This window comes from Mya arenaria, chromosome 4, assembly GCF_026914265.1.
Source record: "Mya arenaria isolate MELC-2E11 chromosome 4, ASM2691426v1".
Taxonomy (NCBI): domain Eukaryota; kingdom Metazoa; phylum Mollusca; class Bivalvia; order Myida; family Myidae; genus Mya; species Mya arenaria.
This window is the reverse complement of record NC_069125.1, coordinates 60,202,600-60,223,765: the sequence shown is the minus strand read 5'-3', so window position 1 is coordinate 60,223,765 and position 21,166 is coordinate 60,202,600. Positions and strand designations below refer to the sequence as shown.

Below are 21,166 nucleotides of genomic sequence, written 5' to 3'. Positions count from 1 at the left end.
GACATCGGGTTAAAGTTATCCCTTTAGCGCAGGCAGCACGAAAGAATGCTAGTTCTTAAAAGATGATTGACACCCATCAAGTTTAATGATTATGTCGACTGTATGGACTTGTTTTCCTATATAATGTCTGGGAGTATGATGGTTACACTGGTTCCAGATAATGAGTACTAACAATATCAGAAGAGAGACTAAGAATAAACAATTTTTCATAATTGTAATATGTTAGGTGCAGGTTACAAAATTGTTTAATTCTGTTTGTTATTATTGTTAAAATCCGTATTATTTTGTACTTGCTGTTTGATGGGTGGTTTGATGGGTGTTTGTTATGATGAAATAAATATTGGTTAAACTAACAATATGAGCAACAATATGTTTGATCAACACAGATCATTAAAAACCAACAACAGCATAGTTCAAATTACTTTTTTTGTTATTCTAATAATATGTATAAAAAGACAGGTATTAACATACAAATTATATTATTTTTAATTGTTATTGCATTTTTATCCAATTAAAAAATCAGCATAGAGTTGTAACTATAATGTAATGTTACTATAGAAACTTCACATAAGAACTATTGTTTACCTAGCATAAACGTTTCATTCTCTGCATTGAAGTTATATTGAAGAGGAACAAATTGATAGGCTTAAGGTCACATTGACCTTGACCACTGACTCACTAACCCCAAATCAATAGGGTTCATCTGCTTGTCATGACAAACCTGACTAACAAGGTTGAGGTCCCTGGGCTTGAGGGTATTCAGCTATTGGTTGGAAATGGATTTTCAGCTTCAGGTCTCCACAACCTTCACCTTTGACCTAATAAACAATAGGGTTTATCTGGTTGTCATGACAAATTTTGAGGTCCTTATCCCTTAGCGTTCTCCAGTTATTGACCGGAAACTGATTAGGTCATCATGATCTTTACCTTTGAACCTCTGACCTCCAAATCAATTGGCTTCACCTGCTGGTCATGACCAACCTGCATACCAGGTTTGAGGTCCCTGGGCCTAAGCATTCTTTTGTTGTTGACCATAAACAGATTTTCAGCTTTTGGTAACCATGACCTTCACCTTTGACCTACTGACATCAAAATGAAGAGGGGTCATCAACCTTCCAACCAAGTTTGAGGTTTAAGCGTTCAGATATGGCATGAAAATTGTGGGGATGGACGAACTGTCCAATAACTGTATGCCTCCCTTCGGGGACATAAAAAAGCCACCCTTAGGGAGCATAAAAAGAGATCAAACTAAAGATCTTATAAACAAAATCTATCTGTTGCATAAAAGTTTTACATGCACATCACATGATCATTGATAAAAATAATTATTTCAGTACCTCAGAGATTAAATTGAAAATCTACCAATTTCTTTTATATGATAAAAGCATAAAATAAATGTACAAAACGTAAAAGGCTAGTATAAAGGTGATTAAACTATTAATAAAATATAAAAATATAAAAGTATTGAATGTTCATAAAAACTAAATGATTGAGAAATTAAAGAAAGTAAAAGGGCATTTATCACAACATGCATATCACCAGAGATAAGCCATTTCACTAATATTAATGGGAGTGTCAATGGCTCTCTCCTAAGTATATGGTAGAAATAAATAAGTAATAAAAATGATATCATTTAAACATGGATGGAGATCTGATATTGTCATGATTAAATTTAGACATACAATAAATTAAAAAAAAATTAAGTGTAAGATATTGGGCGAATTGTTCAGAACTTTGTTAATGTTAACAACATTTTTAATGTCATCGTGAACTTTCGAATCTTTACTGCTATCTTAGTTTAATGGATTCACTTTTGATCTGCAGTATTCATAACAAGAAGTGTATGAGCATATAATCATATTTCTGTTTAAAAGTTAACAATGCAGTCGTTAATCACGTTGTTAACTTAAAAAAAGTCCTGAATAATCGGCCAAATGAAAATGAGATAACTGTGAGCAGAGATAAATAAATAAATAAGGAAAACAGCCACACAAACAATACAATACAAAGTCACACTCTCAATCCATTACATATGAATGAAGAGATTTTAGTGAACCGTTGCTCTAAATATCATTAAAAAACAGCAGAGATTCACAAAATGGTTTCGTCAACAGTGATTAGTAAGAAACATCCCTTAACATTGTATATTTTACTGAAATTTCACAAAATGCTTTAAAATGTGTTTTAAAAACACACATTTATACAACCTAGTTTTTAACTAGCTGTTTTGTATCCTACGATTTTAACACACCACTGTTAATTATCACTAACATCTTTTAACAAACAAACAAATTAGGAATATGACTAATACTTTATAAGTTTAAAATTAACAATTCCATCTAACACAAAATGCAACAAAGTGGCTTTCGTTGGACAGTAAACCCATCTTAGACATGAGCATGAGTTGCTTACATACATTTTTTCGAAAAACAATGGCAGCAAATCAAAGTTTGACACTTTTTCGATAACATTTCAAACTACCATAATACATTGTTGATGTCATACCAACAGTTTGAGCAGCTTCAGTGTGAGTGAAATCCATCGTTACCCAGACGGTATGTACAATGAACTGAAGTCTTGCATCAAGATCGCAAAACATGACATATGAAACATGAACAAAACTGTAGCAATAGCTGTCTGATTGTCATAGAAAAAGTAATACAAGTACAAATCAGATATCATACATTGAACACCAGAAACAGTGAACCTTAATTTCTAACTGATCCATAAACACCTGACCTAACAAGATCTCAGCTCATAGTTACAGATGGTGTAGTCTGCCAAAGGCATACCTCATTTTGTACCATTAACAGCATAATACCTACCGTAATAACCCTGACAACAACGGAATGACTTTAAATTATAACAACTGATGTACAGATCCTTCATTTCAATCCCTTCGCGACCGAAGTCTTGTGTTACCATTTTTAGCATGCACACCGTTACTAACTTCTTCCTGTTTGTCGTGTCTTCCATTACTTTCCTCTCTCTTTGCACGAGCAGCTCGGGCCTTCTTCGTGTATGTCTGGTAGTAAAAGTTGGAGAAGAGGGCAATGTGGGAAAAGTCGTAAAAGATGAGGGCCCAGTTGTACATGTTCGGGTAACCACAGTCAGTGTAGATGGCGTACGATGTGTGGAACAGGATACCCCAAAACTGCATCTAAAACATACAGAATAAGAATATTTTAAGGTAACTCTGTGATGTTGTGATCAAATCCATAAAGACTTAAAAAATTGTAAACAATAATCATGGTTACACTGTCACATTAGGGAAGTAATGGCATAAGGCTGTATTTCTTGTATAGAAAGAATGGGTTAGTGATATACTGTTATAGTTCAATCTATTATAACTGTTTCAGTGAATATTTTATTCCAAAATGAGGCTTTGAACTTTTCCAAAAAAACACAAGCATAATCTGCATTATACGTGGGGGGTTTTCTTAAGTGTGTACGTGTATTTGTTAAGAATTATAAATTAAAAAGAACACCTGAGCCATATATGTACAGTAAAAAATTAAAAAGAATGCATTTGATATGTTCTAAGTCTTACCAGCTGCATGACGGTCATGTAGCGTTTCCACCAGAGGAACTTCTGCATACTGGGACCCATGGCGGCAAGAAGGTAGTAGGTGTACATGAGGACGTGGATACCGCTGTTGATGCTAGCTGAGAAGTATGCTGAAATAGTGCAAAAGGGACCGTACAGTAGTGGGATCTGATTTTTAAACATATCAAACTAAATCTAAGTACAACTTGGGACCAGCTATATGTCAAGGAAAGAAAAAAAATCACAAATCAAAGATTAGAAAATTTATTTTTGACAAATATTCCTAAGAAAGTGTTTTTTTGTGCCTTTTAATGCTAGTAAATTATTCTATTAATGTCACTTATTTAAAGTTTGCCCATTGAGGACTATTGTAGACACCTGTGGATATATATGTATTTATATTATTCGAAGGAACATACATTCGCCACCAGGCGCGTACTTGACGCCGATGTACCAGATCAGGGGCATCGTGGAGTGATGATACAGATGCAGGAATGTAATCTGTGTGTTCTTCTTACGTAACATGAAAAACACCTGAAAATATACACAAACATAATCATATACTACTAAGGCTTTTAGCCACCTGTACACTATAGTAAGGTCTTTTGCACTGAATAGTGGTCGAATTGATATCAGTATATTCATATTGGTGATTTATATTTTGAGTTAAATATTGCAACCATCAGACTCTTTAAAACAAAATTTGAGATTGTCAACTTTAACTCTGAACTAAGTTAATGATTCGTATCATTTAACACGGGACAGTTGAATTTATTATCATCATTCTGTAGGTGTGCTTGCTGAAGACTGGTTCAACACTCAGCGTGGCCACAGAACATATAAAACTTATTTTACAAACTAAAGATGAGAAAGGTGACAACAATGATACCCAGGCTATGGTAGAAGGTGATGACAATGTAACCCAGGCTATGATACCCAGGCTATGGTAGAAGGTGACGACAAGGATACCCAGGCTATGGTAGAAGGTGATGACAATGTAACCCAGGCTATGATACCCAGGCTATGGTAGAAGGTGACGACAAGGATACCAAGGCTATGGTAGAAGGTGACGACAATGTAAACCAGGCTATGGTAGAAGGTGACAACAATGATACCCAGGCTATGGTAGAAGGTGACAACAATGATACCCAGGCTATGGTAGAAGGTGACAACAATGATACCCAGGCTATGGTAGAAGGTGATGACAATGTAACCCAGGCTATGATACCCAGGCTATGGTAGAAGGTGACGACAAGGATACCCAGGCTATGGTAGAAGGTGACGACAATGTAACCCAGGCTATGGTAGAAGGTGACAACAATGATACCCAGGCTATGGTAGAAGGAGACTGATGACAATGTAACCCAGGCTATGATACCCAGGCTATGGTAGAAGGTGACAACAAGGATACCCAGGCTATGGTAGAAGGTGACAACAATGATACCCAGGCTATGGTAGAAGGTGACGACAATGATACCCAGGCTATGGTAGAAGGTGATGACAATGTAACCCAGGCTATGGTAGAAGGTGACAACAATGATACCCAGGCTATGGTAGAAGGTGACGACAATGATACCCAGGCTATGGTAGAAGGTGACGACAATGATACCCAGGCTATAATAATTTCCTAAATTTTAATGTTTGTAAAAAATACACTAATTATGTTCACAAAATGTATTATACAGAATGGTCAGCCAACTGCTTTCATTTATATTCAGCAACTCACCGTGTCCATGAGTTCAATGCTCTTGGAGAAAAAGAAGAACCAACAATTTCTAGCGAGCCTGTCAGCCAGCTCCGACCCCTGGTCCACCGGGTTACACACTTTACTGAACTCCCAGCTCAACCATGTGGTCATCAAAAACTGAAATGAAAATTATTTGTGTTTTTTTTCATGGACATTTTCGTTTATTCAAACAAAAAGTAGAATTTTTTTATGCTAAACGAGCAAAGTAACATTTATATGTACATTAAAGTTTTATACTGTATTGCTTTAAATGCTGAAAAATATCCATGATTTCAAAGAAAAGAAAAAATAAAGAAACATTGATTGATATATGAATATAATTTAAATATCTCAATTTGGAAATATCTTAAACAACAACTTCTGAAATGAATTGTCATTTAAAGTTGTCTTCCTAATGCCGGTAGCTTGCATATATCTAGATTTCTCTGGTCCAGGTTTCAAATGCAATAATCTCATAAATATAGGTCTGGACCAATTAAGAAAAGCCATCTTTACTCTCTTTACATTTAAGTGTGCAATTAGTTTTATAACAAGATTAAAATTTAAATTAATTATTTATAAAAATGATTTTACCTCATAGAAAATGTAGGCATTCAAAACCACCAAACAGAAGTTGTAGATCATCATGGCATTGTTAAGCTGGAATGGCTCTCGATTTCGCATCACCCTCTGGCCTCCAATAATCACTATTAAGTACATGCTAACAATGATCACAGTGGGCCAGATGCTTGGCATCAGCAGCCATTCTTGTGTTCGTGGATCTAAAAGAGAAATAAGCTGTTGAAACAAGCGAAATGATGAATTGATATCTCCCGCCAAAGGATTCAGACTCAATTCTGCATCAATGCTATTGTCTAAATTGCCCCTAGAGCATGGAAATTTGTGAAAATCACTAGAGTGGGGGATGTTCGAGGCATCAAAAATCTTTTGTTTTAGATGGTACTGATTTTATTTCTTGTGGTCCCAATTGGCTTGTCGAATTTCGGCTGAACATCTACTGTCTGAAGTCCCCACCTATGCCCACACTTCATGTAAGTTTCATTAAGTTCTGTCCACTTGTTATATCATTACTACTCCAGACAAACAGACAGACGGATTGATGGGTGACAATGCCAAACCCTGCTATAACCTAACTGTGATCATGACAAATATTTCTTGGAACCTATTAACCTCATTGCAATCAGAGGATTTTTAATCATTGCCATAACACTAAGTAAAATGTTAAGTTATAATACACAGATAATTGATATTCACCACATTACCTGGAATGGTTGCTTTCTCGTACAGATCATTGATGTACTCCATTATGTTCTGGAAAGTGGTTGACAGGCTTCACTCAAAACCTGTAAAAGAAAATAAATTAATAATGGTGTAAACAATTATCACAATTTTGGTATACTTCAGCGGTAAATGTTTTTATATAAATCACAAAATTATATTTTGCATATATCCTTTTAAACTGAAAAGCTTAATCCAGAGCCCTCAATCTCCTTTACTTTCTTTCATACAATAAGGCATAAAATGAATTGAATAAGGTGGATGCACTGTGATACTGGTGGGACAGAGTGCTCGACTATATGGCACATTGTCTAAGACATAAATACATTAATGATGTTATAAAAATTATGTGCCTTTAAATTAAAAACAACGCCAATCAAGGGCCATAATTCGTATTAAGGTTAATATGGATTCACATGAGCTAATTAAGTATCAGGTCCATTGATTGAACATTATTTGAGACCAGTGAGTGAAAATCACAAGTTGCTTGTAAACTTTAACCAACATTTCTATGTCAATCAAGGGCCATTATTTGTATCTAGGATAATAAGTATGGTGTAATGTAACCAAATGGTGTTATGGCCATGAACAACTGTATGGTGTCCATTGAACAAACATTATTATGCCCCCCTTCGAAGAAGAGGGGTATATTGCTTTGCACAGGCATGTCGGTATGTCGGTCGGTCGGTCGGTCGGTCCGTCGGTAGACCAAAGCTTGTCCGAGTGATAACTCAACAATTCCTGGACGTATGGTCATCAAACTTGACATGAAGGTTGGGCCTGACCAGAAGATGACCCCTATTGATTTTAGGGCTCATCGGGTCAAAGTCACAGTGACCTTTAATGGTAAAATAATTCTAAAGCTTGTCCGAGTGATAACTCAACAATGCCTAGACCTATGGTCATCAAACTTGATATGGAAGTTGGGCCTGACCATTAGATGACCCCTATTGTTTTTGGGGGTCATCGGGCCAAAGGTCAAGGTCACAGTGACCTTGAATGGTAAAAGGATGTCCGAGTGATAACTCGACAATGCCTGCACCCTTGGCCCTCATTCTTGACTTGGAGGTTGGGCCTGACCAGTAGCTGACCCCTATTGTTTTTGGGGCTTATCGGGTCAAAGATCAAGGTCATAGTGACATTGAATGGTAAAAGGTTGTCCGAGTGATAACTCAACAATGCCTGCACCCATGGCCCTCATAATTGACTTGGAGGTTGGGCCTGACCAGTAGATGAACCCTATTGTTTTTGGGGGTCATCGGGCCAAAGGTCAAGGTCACAGTGACCTTGAATGGTAAAAGGTTGTCCATGTGATAACTCAACAATGCCTACAACCATGGCCCTCAAACTTGACTTGGAGGTTGGGCCTGACCAGTAGATGACCCCTATTGTTTTTGGGGGTCATCGGGCCAAAGGTCAAGGTCACAGTGACCTTGAATGGTAAAAGGTTGTCCGTGTCATTACTCGACAATGCCTGCACCTATGGCCCTAAAACTTGACTTGGAGGTTGGGCCTGACCAGTAGATGATCCCTATTGTTTTTAGGGGTCATCGGGCCAAAGGTCAAGGTCACAGTGACCTTGAATGGTAAAAGGTTGTCTGAGTGATAACGCGACAATGCCTGCACCCACGGCCATCAAACTTGAATTGGAGCTTGGGCCTGACCAGTAGATGGCCCATATTGATTTTAGGGGTCATTGGGCCAAAGGTCAAGGTAACAGTGACATTGAACGATAAAAGGTTGCCCGAGTGATAACTCAACAATGCCTGCGCCCATGGCCCTCAAAGTTGACTTGGAGGTTGGGCCTGACCAGTTGATGACCCCTATTGATTTAAGGGGTCAGAGGTCAAGGTCACAGTGACCTTGAAAGCAAACTCGACAATTCCTGGACCTATGGTCATCAAACTTGACATGAAGGTTGGGCCTGACCAGTAGATGACCCCTCTTGACTTTGGGGGTCATCAGGCCAAGGTCAAGGTTACAGTAGCCTTTAACGCAAAAAAGTTAACAAATCTTCTCCCAGTGATATCTCAACAATGCCTGAATCTATGATTATCAAACTTGACATGTAAGTTGGGCCTGACCAGGAGATGACCCTTATTGATTTTAGGAGTCATTGGGTCAAAGGTCAGGTTCACAGTGACCATGAATGCGAAAATGTTTCAAGTGATAATTGGACAATGCCTGCACCCATGGCCCTCAAACTTGACTTGGAGTTGTGTCTGACCTGTAGATGACCCCTTATGATTTAAGGGGTCATTGGATCAAAGGTCAAGGTTACAGTGACCTTGAACGAAAAATGCTTGTCTGTGTGATAACTTTTCAATGCCTGCACCCATGGCCCTCAAACTTAACATTTACATTTTTGGTGACCAGCTACAACTATGGATTTTGATGTCATAGAGTCAAAGGTCATGGTCATAACACACTCTATCCTCAAACTTTGAATGGTCATAATCTTAAAACTGCCTCAACGGCATACAATGTTAGCGACAAATCAGCTGTCATTTCGGTCCATGAATATTTCATTCAATTGTCCATATAATCCTGACAACATGGCGCTCAGGGGGGGCATAATGTTTGACAAACATCTCTTGTTTGTTATCTGAGTTAAAACCCCAAGTTGCCCTAAAACTTTAACCAAACTTTCTAAGTTCATCAAGGGTCATAATTTGTATTTAGGATAACATGGAGTTATGTAGCCTTATTGTATAATGGAGTTTAACAACTTTGTGAAGTTTGAAGTCCATTTAAGGGTATAGAGTTATAACTAAAAATCCAAACTTGCCCTAAAACTTTAACCAAACTTTCTAAGTTGATCAGGGGCCATAATTTGTGTTTGAAAAGACAACATACTAGACGCCGCCCGCCTGTTGTTGTTTTTTCTCCTTAGAGATTTGACCTGTTTTTATTCCAGTTTAAAACATGTACATTACTGAAAATGTTTTGCAAATATTAACTACCGTAGATAGCTAGATAATTATTGCGAAAATTAAGTGGTTAACACAAAAAAAATTGCGAACGTTAACAGGTTATCAAAAGTTATGGCAGTAATATGCCACCATAATAATCATAATTTTTTTTTTTTAGGTCATTATGTTTTTTCGGTGTCCGATTATCTAGACACAGCACTGAATTGAAGGCACTTTACCCAGTATAATAATCATGATATTTAGATAGATAAAAAAATAATTAAATTCCCCAGTTTGTTCCAAATCCCTCCCCCGCTTCTAAGGGCTTTACTCTGTTCACTTGTCACATACAACTTCTGTTAAGTACTAAGGCCTAACAAAAAAATATCTGTGTATGCTAGGTAGGGTAGGGACAAAGTTTTCTTGTTTTATTACAAGGGAATCGCTCATGGTTTTAAAATGCACTTTTTACCAAATGTATAACAATATAAAGGATTGTGGTGAGAATTCATTTAAAGAATTGTAACAATTCAGGTATAAGTCTGGGACCATGCAAGAAATGAACTTAGTCCATACAAATAGACGCCAATGAGTCTTAAAAATCACGAATTTTGACATTTGCAGACTCATGACAGGGGAAAAGAAAAGGTTTCAAATGATAAAAAAAATCCCTGAACGCCCATTAGGAATTAACTACTGCATGTATTCTGATATGAGCTAAGACTGTTTCAAGAATGAATCAATCAATTAAAAATATTCGCTGTATTTTTTTTATATAAAAATAATATTGAGTGGGAAAGAAAGTAAGAATAATTTAAACATTTTGAAAAATTGCAAAAGTGACGGCGCATGTACTGGCAATACAAATTATGAACACTGCATATCTGCTTAGGGCAATTTTGACGAGGTGTTTGTGTATTACAACACCTTAGATATATGTAAACAATCAACCGCAATCAACATTTTGGTACGTACCTTGTTAGAAAGCAGGAAATGTCACAAGAAGTCCTTATTTGTATCCCTTTGGAGTTTCGCTTGCAATGCTTAGTGTTTTTCTCTAAGGACGTCAAAAATCGAGAACAGTGGCATTGTCAAAACATGCGGCTTTGGGGATACCCGCTTGATCGGACATGTTCAGCCAATCAGAATCATGAGAATGGGGATTACTGACCCGCTTTATTGGTGCATGAATACCCGCTTTATTTGTATTTTTGTTGCTAATAGTTACACCGGTATATAACGACAGTTCCATACTTGTTCTCCAATTTCATTGTAATTTTGGAGGAAAAACATTAAGGTAAGTTCATATTTTATTGTTTCTGATAGTGGTACTGCGTAACTTATTTAAAAAAAATTTGACACCATGATGCTGAAGGACACACTATCATTTTACCACGTGGGTGTATGATGACCTACATCTGCTGTCAAAGTTCACGTGCAAAAAGCATTAGAAATATACTGTACAACAGTACGGACAGTATTGATAATCAGTTTTCAAATCTTGTTTAACTATGTGATCAAGTCGTGTTTTATTGTTTTACAATGTAAATGTATACACTTTGTGAACTTTGCATGGGAATGATCCACATAGCTATCATGTCATTCAATTTGTGTCTACCATGGTACATGTTTGAGGCTTGACCCTCCTTTTGGTTCACTTCACGTTGGTATAACAGTTATTTAAGAAGTAGTTTGGACACAAAGGGGCGGTACATATACTTACACTGTACTTCAAGAAGAAAAGGGCAGTTTTAGGGTCCAGACTTTCAAACTTGTTCAATTCTCTTAGATAAGAAGGAAATAATAACAGAATTTACATATATGTATAATTTGATACTCATTGTAATAGGGGAGGGCCGTTGTACCCTTATATAAATATATGTATCTATCATATATGGTAAGTTTATTATTATCATAATGCATACTAATGAAGATTAATAAAAAGTACATGAACATGCCAATAATCAGTAGTTGTACAATATAATTACAAATACATCTGTGTGTATTTGTGCATGAATTACGGACACTACGGACCAGATTCAGGGACACTACGGACCAGATTTAGGGACATTACGGACCATCTTCAGAATCTTACGGACCATGATTTAAACATTATTTTTTTTTAATTATTCACTTTCAATAAAACAGATGAAACGGAAAACAAACAAATATGACGATCCAAAGTTTATTTCAGAAAGCAATCGATCACATATGAAAACATTAATATTCACATTTATAATTATAAGATAAACACATATTTCGTTCATTATTATTCAAATTATTATAATATTCTATTAAAAATACATTGATGTTTAACATTGGAATTTCATGGGATTTTTCAGTTACATTAAAGATAATTGTCATACTGAGCACTAATATTAATAATCAAGTATTTATTAACAATTTAAGACCAATGAGTGAATAAATTTAAAAAAACAACAAATGTTTAAAAACATTATAAATGATGGTCCATAAGTTTCTGAAGATGGTCCGTGATGTCCCTAAATCTGGTCCGTAGTGTCCCTAAATCTGGTCCGTAATATAAGTATCTATCATGTGTTTCTGGTATGGATCGAAAAATCCGACCCGAGGGCACGCGCGTAAGCCGGTAACGAGGCTTGCCGAGTTACCGGTCACGCAGCGTGCCCGAGGGTCGGATTTTTCGATCCGGACCGGAAAAACATTGATTGATATTTTTTCTTGCATACCTAAAATTGTGGGAAAATTGACATAGAAAATGTACTTTTGTACATTTCACCAAAATGCACGTGCGACGTTGTGTACTGACGTCATAAAGTGCAGTAATTTTAAATCACTATCGACGTCAAATAGTTCCTTTAAAAATCGCGCTTTTAAGATTATTTATTTTCAATTTTAATTAAAAGTATTGTATACTTATATTTTTGATTCCGCTTTATTGAACTTGCATACTATACCTTTCATAAACCATACAATAAAAGAAATAAAAAGTGGCACGTTGTTGCGCGTGACTGGTGCTGGAAAAACTCATCTTACACCCCCCATGTAAGATGAGTTTTTCCAGCACCGGTCACATGACCAGAAACCCATGTCCGGTATGCAAGAATGTCTGGTCCGTAATGTCCGTAGTGTCGTGACCCTTGTGCATGGCATCAATACTAAAAAGTAATTCATTAGCTTTCATTGAAATACAAGACTTAGTGTCCAAGTGGCAGTGTGTTTTAAAGGTGCACAATATAGGTTGATTTTTATTTTAATGCAATATTATGTTCAACTAAATGATCAAATGAAGTAAAAGTATGATAAAAAATCAGTAACAATCATATGCTCTTTTTGTTTTGATTGTTAAAAGTCAAATAGTTAAAGATGCACTCTAACTTCCAAATATGATTTACCACAATTAATAATATTGTTTAAATATTCAAAAGGGATGAATATGGATAAATAAGTAAGATGTTTTGTATTTATGAATCCTTAATTTTACTTTTCATTTCATGCACTTCTACTACATTGTACAGGAGTTTTGATACTGAATGAAATAAACAATACAAACTGTGTAGGACCCATCAAGATGAAACAATTTACCTTAGACATAATCATATCTTTTTTCTTCTTAAATTTAATGCATTTACTAACACCCAAAATATATCCCTTCTGACCTGACTTAGAAATTTGATCATGGGTAACCTAATACATACTAGTCCATGGTACTTGGTATTGAACTGTGAATATAATTGTGATTTATTTTCTTAAAGTTACATCTTTTCTTTATTTTTAAACATGCAAGAATTTCTAGATTTATGTGTAATTTCATTGTTTATATTGTTATGTTAACAGCCTTAAGCCTTTTCAGTGTACTTGATTAATCCTTTAAGAATAAGTTGCATGTGCACAGACTTGTCCAGGGGTAATAGAATTGTTTACAATACCTTATTGTAGTCTCATCAAACTGTGAAATTGTCAAATTTTGTTCAAATATAAAATAGGGATGTTTATCAAATCTTAATTTCTCGTCTTGGTTCCGGTGTTCATGTTCAGATATTTGAGTACTTGACTTTGGGATAGTGTAGTCTATTTAATTTTACATTTATTTTCCTGGTTTGGATGTACTCGCTTAAAGGAGGTATGAAGTTTAAAATTTGTTCATGTCCATGTAAATCATTACTTAAGTAATACATTTGTAAAAAGATATTTAATTACTTAATGTAAGTTTGATTCTTTTTGAGTATAAACATATATTATTCTTTAAGGATTTAATATACACAGAAAACTTTTATCAACAAAAACGCTAAATAAAATTTCAGGTCATTAAGCATATAACAACGTAACAAGTTTTTTCAATTCAAAGTTCGTTGGAAAATCAGCATATTACATTAATGGCTACTATTTTGTATTATCTAAAACAATGCTGTTTTAGGAGCAGCTGAAAGACTATGTTTTCTTCTCTTTAAAATTAATGCTTCATCCATTCCATTGAGGATATTAAGATTACAACTTTACATAACTGATGTGAACTTATTAAGGTTAGGCCAAGTTAACCTTATCGTATGTCATTGTATATGTTAACATGCACCTTACATGATATTGAAATCACTGATGTCTATCTGTATGCTTCATGAATGACTGCATGCCTTTATCTCATGACTTACAAGGGTACATATACAGGCAAACTAAATTGAACTGCTCACATGTAATGAACATGATAGTATGATACAAACAAAGTTAAAAGCTTTTTTTCTTTCATTGTTAATTTCAATTTTGCCTGAGTGTTGATCATTTTATGCCTGAATTGATGATTTAAACTTGCACAATACATGTTATCTTAAAGCTATGGATACATAATTGTTATTCAAAACTAACATTTACAAAAACAGGCATTTCAAAATTGTATGTTTAAATGACTTCAAAAGAGCTATATATCTTTCCCATTGAGTTATAGATTTGCAACAAAACCCCTGAAAGTTCATGAAAACTATTTGCTCCATAGTGATTAAAGCTTGTAACACGATACTTTTACAGTCATATTTCACTCTGAAACTTCTTAAAACATTAAAATTAAAACAGAACTTTAAACAGTTTTAGTTGTAATGACTAATATTAAATTAATTTTTTTAGTATTTATGAAATGATTACCTTTAACTTGTTGAGGGTTTTTTTCAGACGGCATCATGGAGCTCATTGTTGACAAGTTCAACCACTTCACCCGCTTCTATGGCTGGGCACTCTCTGTCTCAGGTATGTACATCATGTCCTCAACTTAGTCTTCATGGTACATTCTGAAAGTTTTACAATGACACTCAATGAGATTTTTACTTCCATATTCAGGAGATAGTGTCAAAATAACAGTTTCAATTCTTTTATCATCTCCACAATTTAAGTAATGTAGATCATCATAATTTGACAGTGACAAAAGTTCTATGAGTAAGAAATGAATGAAATACAAGACCTTCAAGTACATGTCGTTAAGTCTGTTTGTGAAAAGTGTATGTTTGTTATCCTTATAATTCTTATTATTTTCTGTTTTTAGACAAGCGGGTGGCCGACTGGTTTTTAATGCAGGGTTACACTCCAACTCTAGTCATCACAGCCATCTATGTGATTTTTGTCACCAAGATTGGCCCCGCGTTCATGAAAGACAGGGAACCGTTCAAACTCAAGTGGCCCATCGTTATATACAACTTCATATGTATCGCCATAAATGCTCATATCTGTACCTCGGTAAGGGATTATCTTGTGGACATTTATGGCCTACAGGCTATAATAGATTTATTCTCTCAGGGCTTCTTTAACTGACAGTTTGCCAGTCTGGACTGATTTTGACCTAGCTGGACCAGAAAATGGCTGAAAATTTTCGGTCTGAAATTGTTTATTTTTTAATAATTTTGGGCCAAAATGACTGTCAGTTAATAATGTAAACATTGTTATATACAAACATTGTTTGTCATTTCCACATTCTCAATTAGACAGGGAACGTTGAGGAGGATTAGGGTGATACTTTCACTCTGTGTATATGTATCAAATCTGTCTGGTCTTTTCGTAGTGCTTCAACACATTTTCTCATGCATTGACACAAAGCTTTACCAGGGTATTCAATTTTGTTACTTACAGTTATTTTAGCTAGTAATTCTGATAAAACTGAGTAAAAGATAGAAAAAATTTATAGTTTAAGCTTCCAGTAACATGCCAATAACATTATAGTAGTTTCCAATTATAAATTAATGTTGTTGTTTTTTAGTAGATTATTTGAGTCAAATTAATTTTTGAGCAAAATGTGAATTGGGTTATCAATAGTTTTGTTTTATAAAATAATTATAACTGTTTTGTAAAATAATTGTTATTAATTGTTTTCCAGTTATTATACAACACCACCATGGTCGGTTACAACTATTCGTGTCAACCAGTCGACTTCTCAGACAACCCTTTTGAAGTTAATGTGAGTAGTTTACCAGAGCAAATTGCCATGGAGCTTTTATATACATCTGTACATTTGGGACGCTGGTAATACCCCAGCACCTGAACCCTGTGTAACTGCTCTATTAATTACTACAACATTCAATCATATTACCTTAAAGTGATATCATGTTTCAACACAACTTTGTAGATTAATGTTTTAATCTACAAATAAATAAAATTATGATTGTCATAAATAAAATACAATCATATCACAGCACGATGTCATTGTTGTGTTATAAGCCTTTTATGTCAATCAGTTTACAATCAATTACCAAAATCTGGATGCTGTATGTCATGAATTTCTAAATACAAAGATATTGCTTATTGAGTTTACTTTGATTTATTTTATATAAATTTAAACTGACTGTATGAGTCGGTCAAAATGACAAAAAAGAAAACATATTTTTCTATTTCCACAGATAGCAAAGGCGTTGTGGTGGTTCTACTTCTCTAAGTGTGTGGAGATGTTGGACACTGTTTTCTTTGTTCTCCGTAAGAAGCAGAACCAAGTCAGCTTCCTGCATGTGTACCATCACGCCACCATGTTCCCCATCTGGTGGATGGGTGTCAAATGGGTCGCCGGTGGACAATGTATGTATAAAAGCAATTGAAGAATGACAATATTTAATTAGAATAAAAATATCATGCACAGTGTTTGTAGAACATTGAATCCGCTTGGAGATATCTTTCATAAACAATAATATTGTCTACCGGGTATGTTTAATTAAAGAGCTATGATATTCACAGATTTAGTAAAATCAAGGAAAGACGTATCAAAAATAAAACTGGTAGCCCATTTCTGTGGCATTTACTTGTCTAGTTAAATTAATATTTCATCTTCCAATGTAAAGATTCAATTTTGAAAGCAATATTATGATATTAATTCAAGTTCCTTTTTTTCATTGTTTTCATATTTTTAATATTGTGCATATTTTTCCCCAGCATTTTTCGGTGCCATGATCAACTCCTTTATCCATGTGATAATGTACACATACTATGGTATCGCTGCCCTCGGCCCCCAGTACCAGAAATACCTCTGGTGGAAACGATACCTCACCATCATCCAGCTGGTATGTTACACTTTCTCCCTTCTTCAAGTTTGCTCTCTGGTGGTCTCTTTTCAAAGGCTTAATTCCTGAGACTTTTCCCTTAAATGTTTGCTTCTCCTTTATTACATTATGAGTTAAAAGCTCCATCTCTCCATAGTTGAAAATAACAATTTATTGAAAAGCACTTAAAAAGGGTTTTTAATAAAGGTATAGCCCACCAATGATAGCATTGATGAACTCAGAAAGACAGACAAGCACTGATGTTGCCTTTTGTGCCGGTCAGTTTGTTTATGTCGGACCTATATACTGCTATCTTTGTGGACTATTACATTTATAAGGCATTATAAGCTTTCTATTGTTAAAATGTATGTTGTATGTAGCTTATGCCAGAGACAACCAGCCAGATGAATGTTTGCAATATGTGATTTGCATTCAGCTTTTATTTTATGTTTCTTTCTATGATGTATTTACAAATAGAATGTGCTGCAAGTTTAAAGTTAAATTATGACTATTCCTAAAATTGTAAATACTTTACTTATTTTGCTTAAATTCTTTTCCAGTATTTCCTTTGTATGCTAATGATATTTTCATGACCCCAATGTTTCTTACAAAACTTATCTTCTCCCACTGTGAATCGTTATACATGAGCATAGAGAATCCAAATTTCTGATAGGTAATTTTATGTAAATACCTTGTTCTATGTGGTATAATGAACATGTGACTTGTGGCTTGGATGTAGAAGGCTATTAAACTGTCTGCCAATCTCTGACCATTCTCTCCAAAGAATGCATGTTTTCTCTACAGATCCAGTTTTTTGCTGGCATGGTGTACGGTTTACAGGGTATAATTGTTGAATGTGCCTATCCAACCTGGATGCTCTGGACGTCTCTCGTTTACGGAGTCACTATTATTACGCTCTTCTTAAACTTCTACATCCAAGCCTATATAAAGAGACCTAAAGTGGAGGTAATGTGTAAATTTGTTTTACTTCTCATTTGTATTGACTTTCATTTCTTGTTGATTTTAGATTCAGTTCAACGTTGGGATAGCCCATGCGATCCAGTCATTGGTATTTCAATGTGATTTCCCCTTGTGGATGCAGTATGCCGTTGTGTTTTACGCAGGAAGCATACTTGCTCTATTCCTCAACTTCTATTTCCAAGCTTACATTAAGTCTCAAAGAAATGCTAAGGTACATAATTGTGAAAGTAGTTGTTAGATATTGGCACAGAAATATTGTAGAATCATGTTTGTGGATTTTGATTGTCTTAAACTGAATTTTAAGAATATGATTAATTTCTTAAAACTAGTTGTCAACCGTTAGATTGGCCAGTCACCAGTTGTTGATCAAACTTTCAGTTGAGCAATGATAGGTTTATATTCCGTAAATAAATAATAGCACATGGTTGTATCATCCAGGGTATTATTTGGTAAACCTCCATTGAGTGATTTTAACAAGTTACAATACTTGGTTTGGAGACTGGTCATTCGACCTTTAAACAATCCTTTGATTTGAGACATGTATCTTGGCTATGAAATTTCAAATGTTTGATAATGTGCTGAGAATTATTTGACTTTGAAATAACTCTGGTGATGTGTTTTTCAGACAAAGGGTAAACAGGAGAAATTGCAGAATGGTGAGAAGAATGGGGTTGCTAACGGCCACAGCGAGCCAAAGAAGGAGAAGTAAGGAGGTCTGCAGACAGTTGAAGCATTTCTGTATTCCTGTGTTAGTTTGAGTCTGTCACAGTTCTCATACAAGTTATCATTCCAGGGAATCATCTCTTCTGAAAGCATTTGTTAACAAGTTTTGATATTCCTCATTAAGTAATTCTCAATTGTTTTTGTAGAAATGCATTACTTCGGTTTATCATGTATTCTACTGCAATATCTGAAAAGAAGCATAATGTTTTCAACTTATAAACAGTATTTTAGAGAGTGTTTAAAGTAGACAAAGTTGTGTGAAATTGTAGCTCAATTCTCTGAGACCTGGTTAAGGATCAGCTTCCATTATGCAATATTAGGATAAATACATTTTGACTCAGTGTCATTTATACATATCAATTTTTGCATTGTTATGTTCATGACTTTTATTAAGACAATTATATCATGTTCATATTACCATCCATTCCATTTTAACTTAATTTAGCACCTTTTAGTTATTTTTGTTTATTATTTTCTTAAATCGTTTCCACTACTATATCTGTTATATGAAGTGTTGTTTTTGTAAATGTTATTGATAGCTTTTTACTTTAAGTATATCAGCAAGTCAATCATGTTTCACAGTTTGCATTTTCTTCACTCTCATTGTTCTTTAAAACATTCAATATTTAAAAATATTTAAAATGAGATTAATTTCTAAGATATGCAAGTCCTACTTTCTTCTAAACAAAGGGCAAAGGAAAAGTGCTAGGGTAAGTGGTCACATAAAGATTTCATAAAATCAACATTTTCATGGGAATTATTGGCTTTTTGACACATATGCCATCACTATAATGTAAACAATCGTTGTTGGTTATGTTCTACCAGGATTGAGGGTATTCTTGAAAATACCACTAACATATCAACGGTTTACTAGTAGAGAGTTGGACTTTCATTTTGTTTATAACCATGATTAATATGTCTTGGATAATACTGACATGCTTGTCAAAGAATTGAAGAAGCTTAGAAATTCTTTTCTTTCATTGCTGTCATATCGGATTGAACTTTTGATATTTTCAAGACTGTATACATTGCAGGGAAAAAGAGGACGTTGGTATAACTAATAATGCCTTATAAAATAAGTGACATGCAAACTATTCAAAAGTATCCTATTCATAGACATGTACTAGGGGTTTAATTTACTCATGTGTTGTAATTATCATGAAGTGCCATGAGAAAGCTTTTTAGTCCTGACTTACAGTTCAAATTACAATGTATGGTATTTATTGAATAAGATACCTGTTCAATGGCATTATTTGAACAATTTTCTGTCTTTCAGTTTGTATCTTTTGATACTCCATTATATTTAAAATCAATGTTATAGATTTATGTACAGACTATCAATACGATATTGACCTTGACAATTTTTAACGTTGTTTATAATATTATTTGCCTTTCGGTTGAGTCTCTTCTTATTATTTATATGACTTTTAACTAACAGTCTATATTTATTTTGTGATACTTTGTCTTAAAGTTGTCTACAGTTGTTTTGAATATCCATGTAAAAAAAAGGAAGAAATTTATTTAATAAAATTATTACAAACTATGAAGTGTTATTTAGTAATTACAGTAAATGAAAATGGCAATAGTTATGGTTTTGATAAAACATACCATTTTGAACAGGTATTGTTTGTTTAGAACAAGACCTCAAAACAGTTGCAAAGTAGGGGTGCTCTGATCTTTTGAAAAAAAATGCACTATTGTGATCAACTTTTCTCCCTTGGACTAAATGCGTCATCTTTTGCTTAAATAACTTTCCGTCCTAACCACTTGGCAAATTTTATTCAAACATAATTGGAATGTTTTTTGGGTTGTCCTGATTCAGATTTCTTTATTTTTTCAACCCATACTAGTTGCTGAAATACATCGCTGTCAGGTAGCTTGTTTACCTTGTACGAAATTTGTGAAAATCTTCAAAGACATTGCCTAATAGCCTAAATGATTGTTACAGAACTGTTCTTTATTTGACCTAACAATTTCTTCAAGTCAATGTTGAAAAAAACCCTTGGATTAGCCCTTCCATTTCAAACTAGTTTCACAGAAACATTCTTTGGTTCCATTCTCACCTTAGATACTTTAGAGGCTCTCATAGATAAGCAAAGGGCAACTTTTAGTTATTTTCTTCAAGGACAGATTGCAAATACTAGTATTTCAAATAGTTTATGGTATTAAAACTAGATCAATTTAAGCTTTCATAGTGCAGGAGATGTTTATAAACTATAACAATAGCTGTCAAAGAGACCGCATGCTTGACTATCGCATTGCAAAGTTTTAGTGAAACAGACAAGAATCACTGAGATTTAGATTAACCCTTAGGCTGCTGATGGCGATTTTAAAGGCTTTGCAAACAGCTTGGAACCAGACCAGACACCGAGTAACTCGGCGCCTGGTCAGGTTCCAAGCTGTTTGCCACTCAGTCAATATATCCCCAAAGTTTTAAGTAAATTGAAAGAAATTTAGAACAAACCAGACGACATTTTTGAGCAGACGACAATTTACC

At 34.7% G+C, this 21,166-nt stretch overlaps 2 protein-coding genes across 7 annotated transcripts; one reads left to right on the top strand and one right to left on the bottom strand.

Moving 5' to 3' along the window:
* Positions 1-418: 418 nt before the first annotated feature.
* Positions 419-13,513, bottom strand: LOC128231696 (elongation of very long chain fatty acids protein 4-like). 4 transcript variants are annotated; one of them, XM_052944791.1, is made up of 8 exons: positions 13,393-13,458; positions 10,460-10,541; positions 6,557-6,637; positions 5,868-6,055; positions 5,274-5,411; positions 3,967-4,081; positions 3,551-3,678; positions 419-3,160 (listed from the first exon to the last, which is right to left on the bottom strand). In XM_052944791.1, the coding sequence occupies exons 3-8, from the start codon at positions 6,597-6,599 to the stop codon at positions 2,891-2,893; spliced, it is 882 nt and encodes a 293-aa protein (XP_052800751.1). In that variant the 5' UTR covers positions 6,600-6,637; positions 10,460-10,541; positions 13,393-13,458; the 3' UTR covers positions 419-2,890. The 4 variants fall into 4 exon arrangements, with proteins under 4 accessions (XP_052800751.1, XP_052800750.1, XP_052800752.1 ...); XM_052944790.1 differs by lacking the exon at positions 13,393-13,458 and adding an exon at positions 13,049-13,072; XM_052944792.1 differs by lacking the exon at positions 10,460-10,541 and having other exon boundaries at positions 13,393-13,513.
* Positions 10,656-20,210, top strand: LOC128231695 (elongation of very long chain fatty acids protein 4-like). 3 transcript variants are annotated; one of them, XM_052944788.1, is made up of 8 exons: positions 10,656-10,781; positions 14,624-14,698; positions 14,991-15,181; positions 15,816-15,896; positions 16,336-16,507; positions 16,859-16,986; positions 17,993-18,157; positions 18,572-20,210. In XM_052944788.1, exons 2-8 carry the CDS (start codon positions 14,632-14,634, stop codon positions 18,653-18,655), a joined length of 888 nt encoding a protein of 295 aa, XP_052800748.1. In that variant the 5' UTR covers positions 10,656-10,781; positions 14,624-14,631; the 3' UTR covers positions 18,656-20,210. The 3 variants fall into 3 exon arrangements, with proteins under 3 accessions (XP_052800748.1, XP_052800746.1, XP_052800747.1); XM_052944786.1 differs by lacking the exon at positions 10,656-10,781 and adding an exon at positions 13,423-13,586; XM_052944787.1 differs by lacking the exons at positions 10,656-10,781; positions 17,993-18,157 and adding exons at positions 13,423-13,586; positions 17,770-17,931.
* The last annotated feature ends 956 nt before the right edge of the window (positions 20,211-21,166 follow it).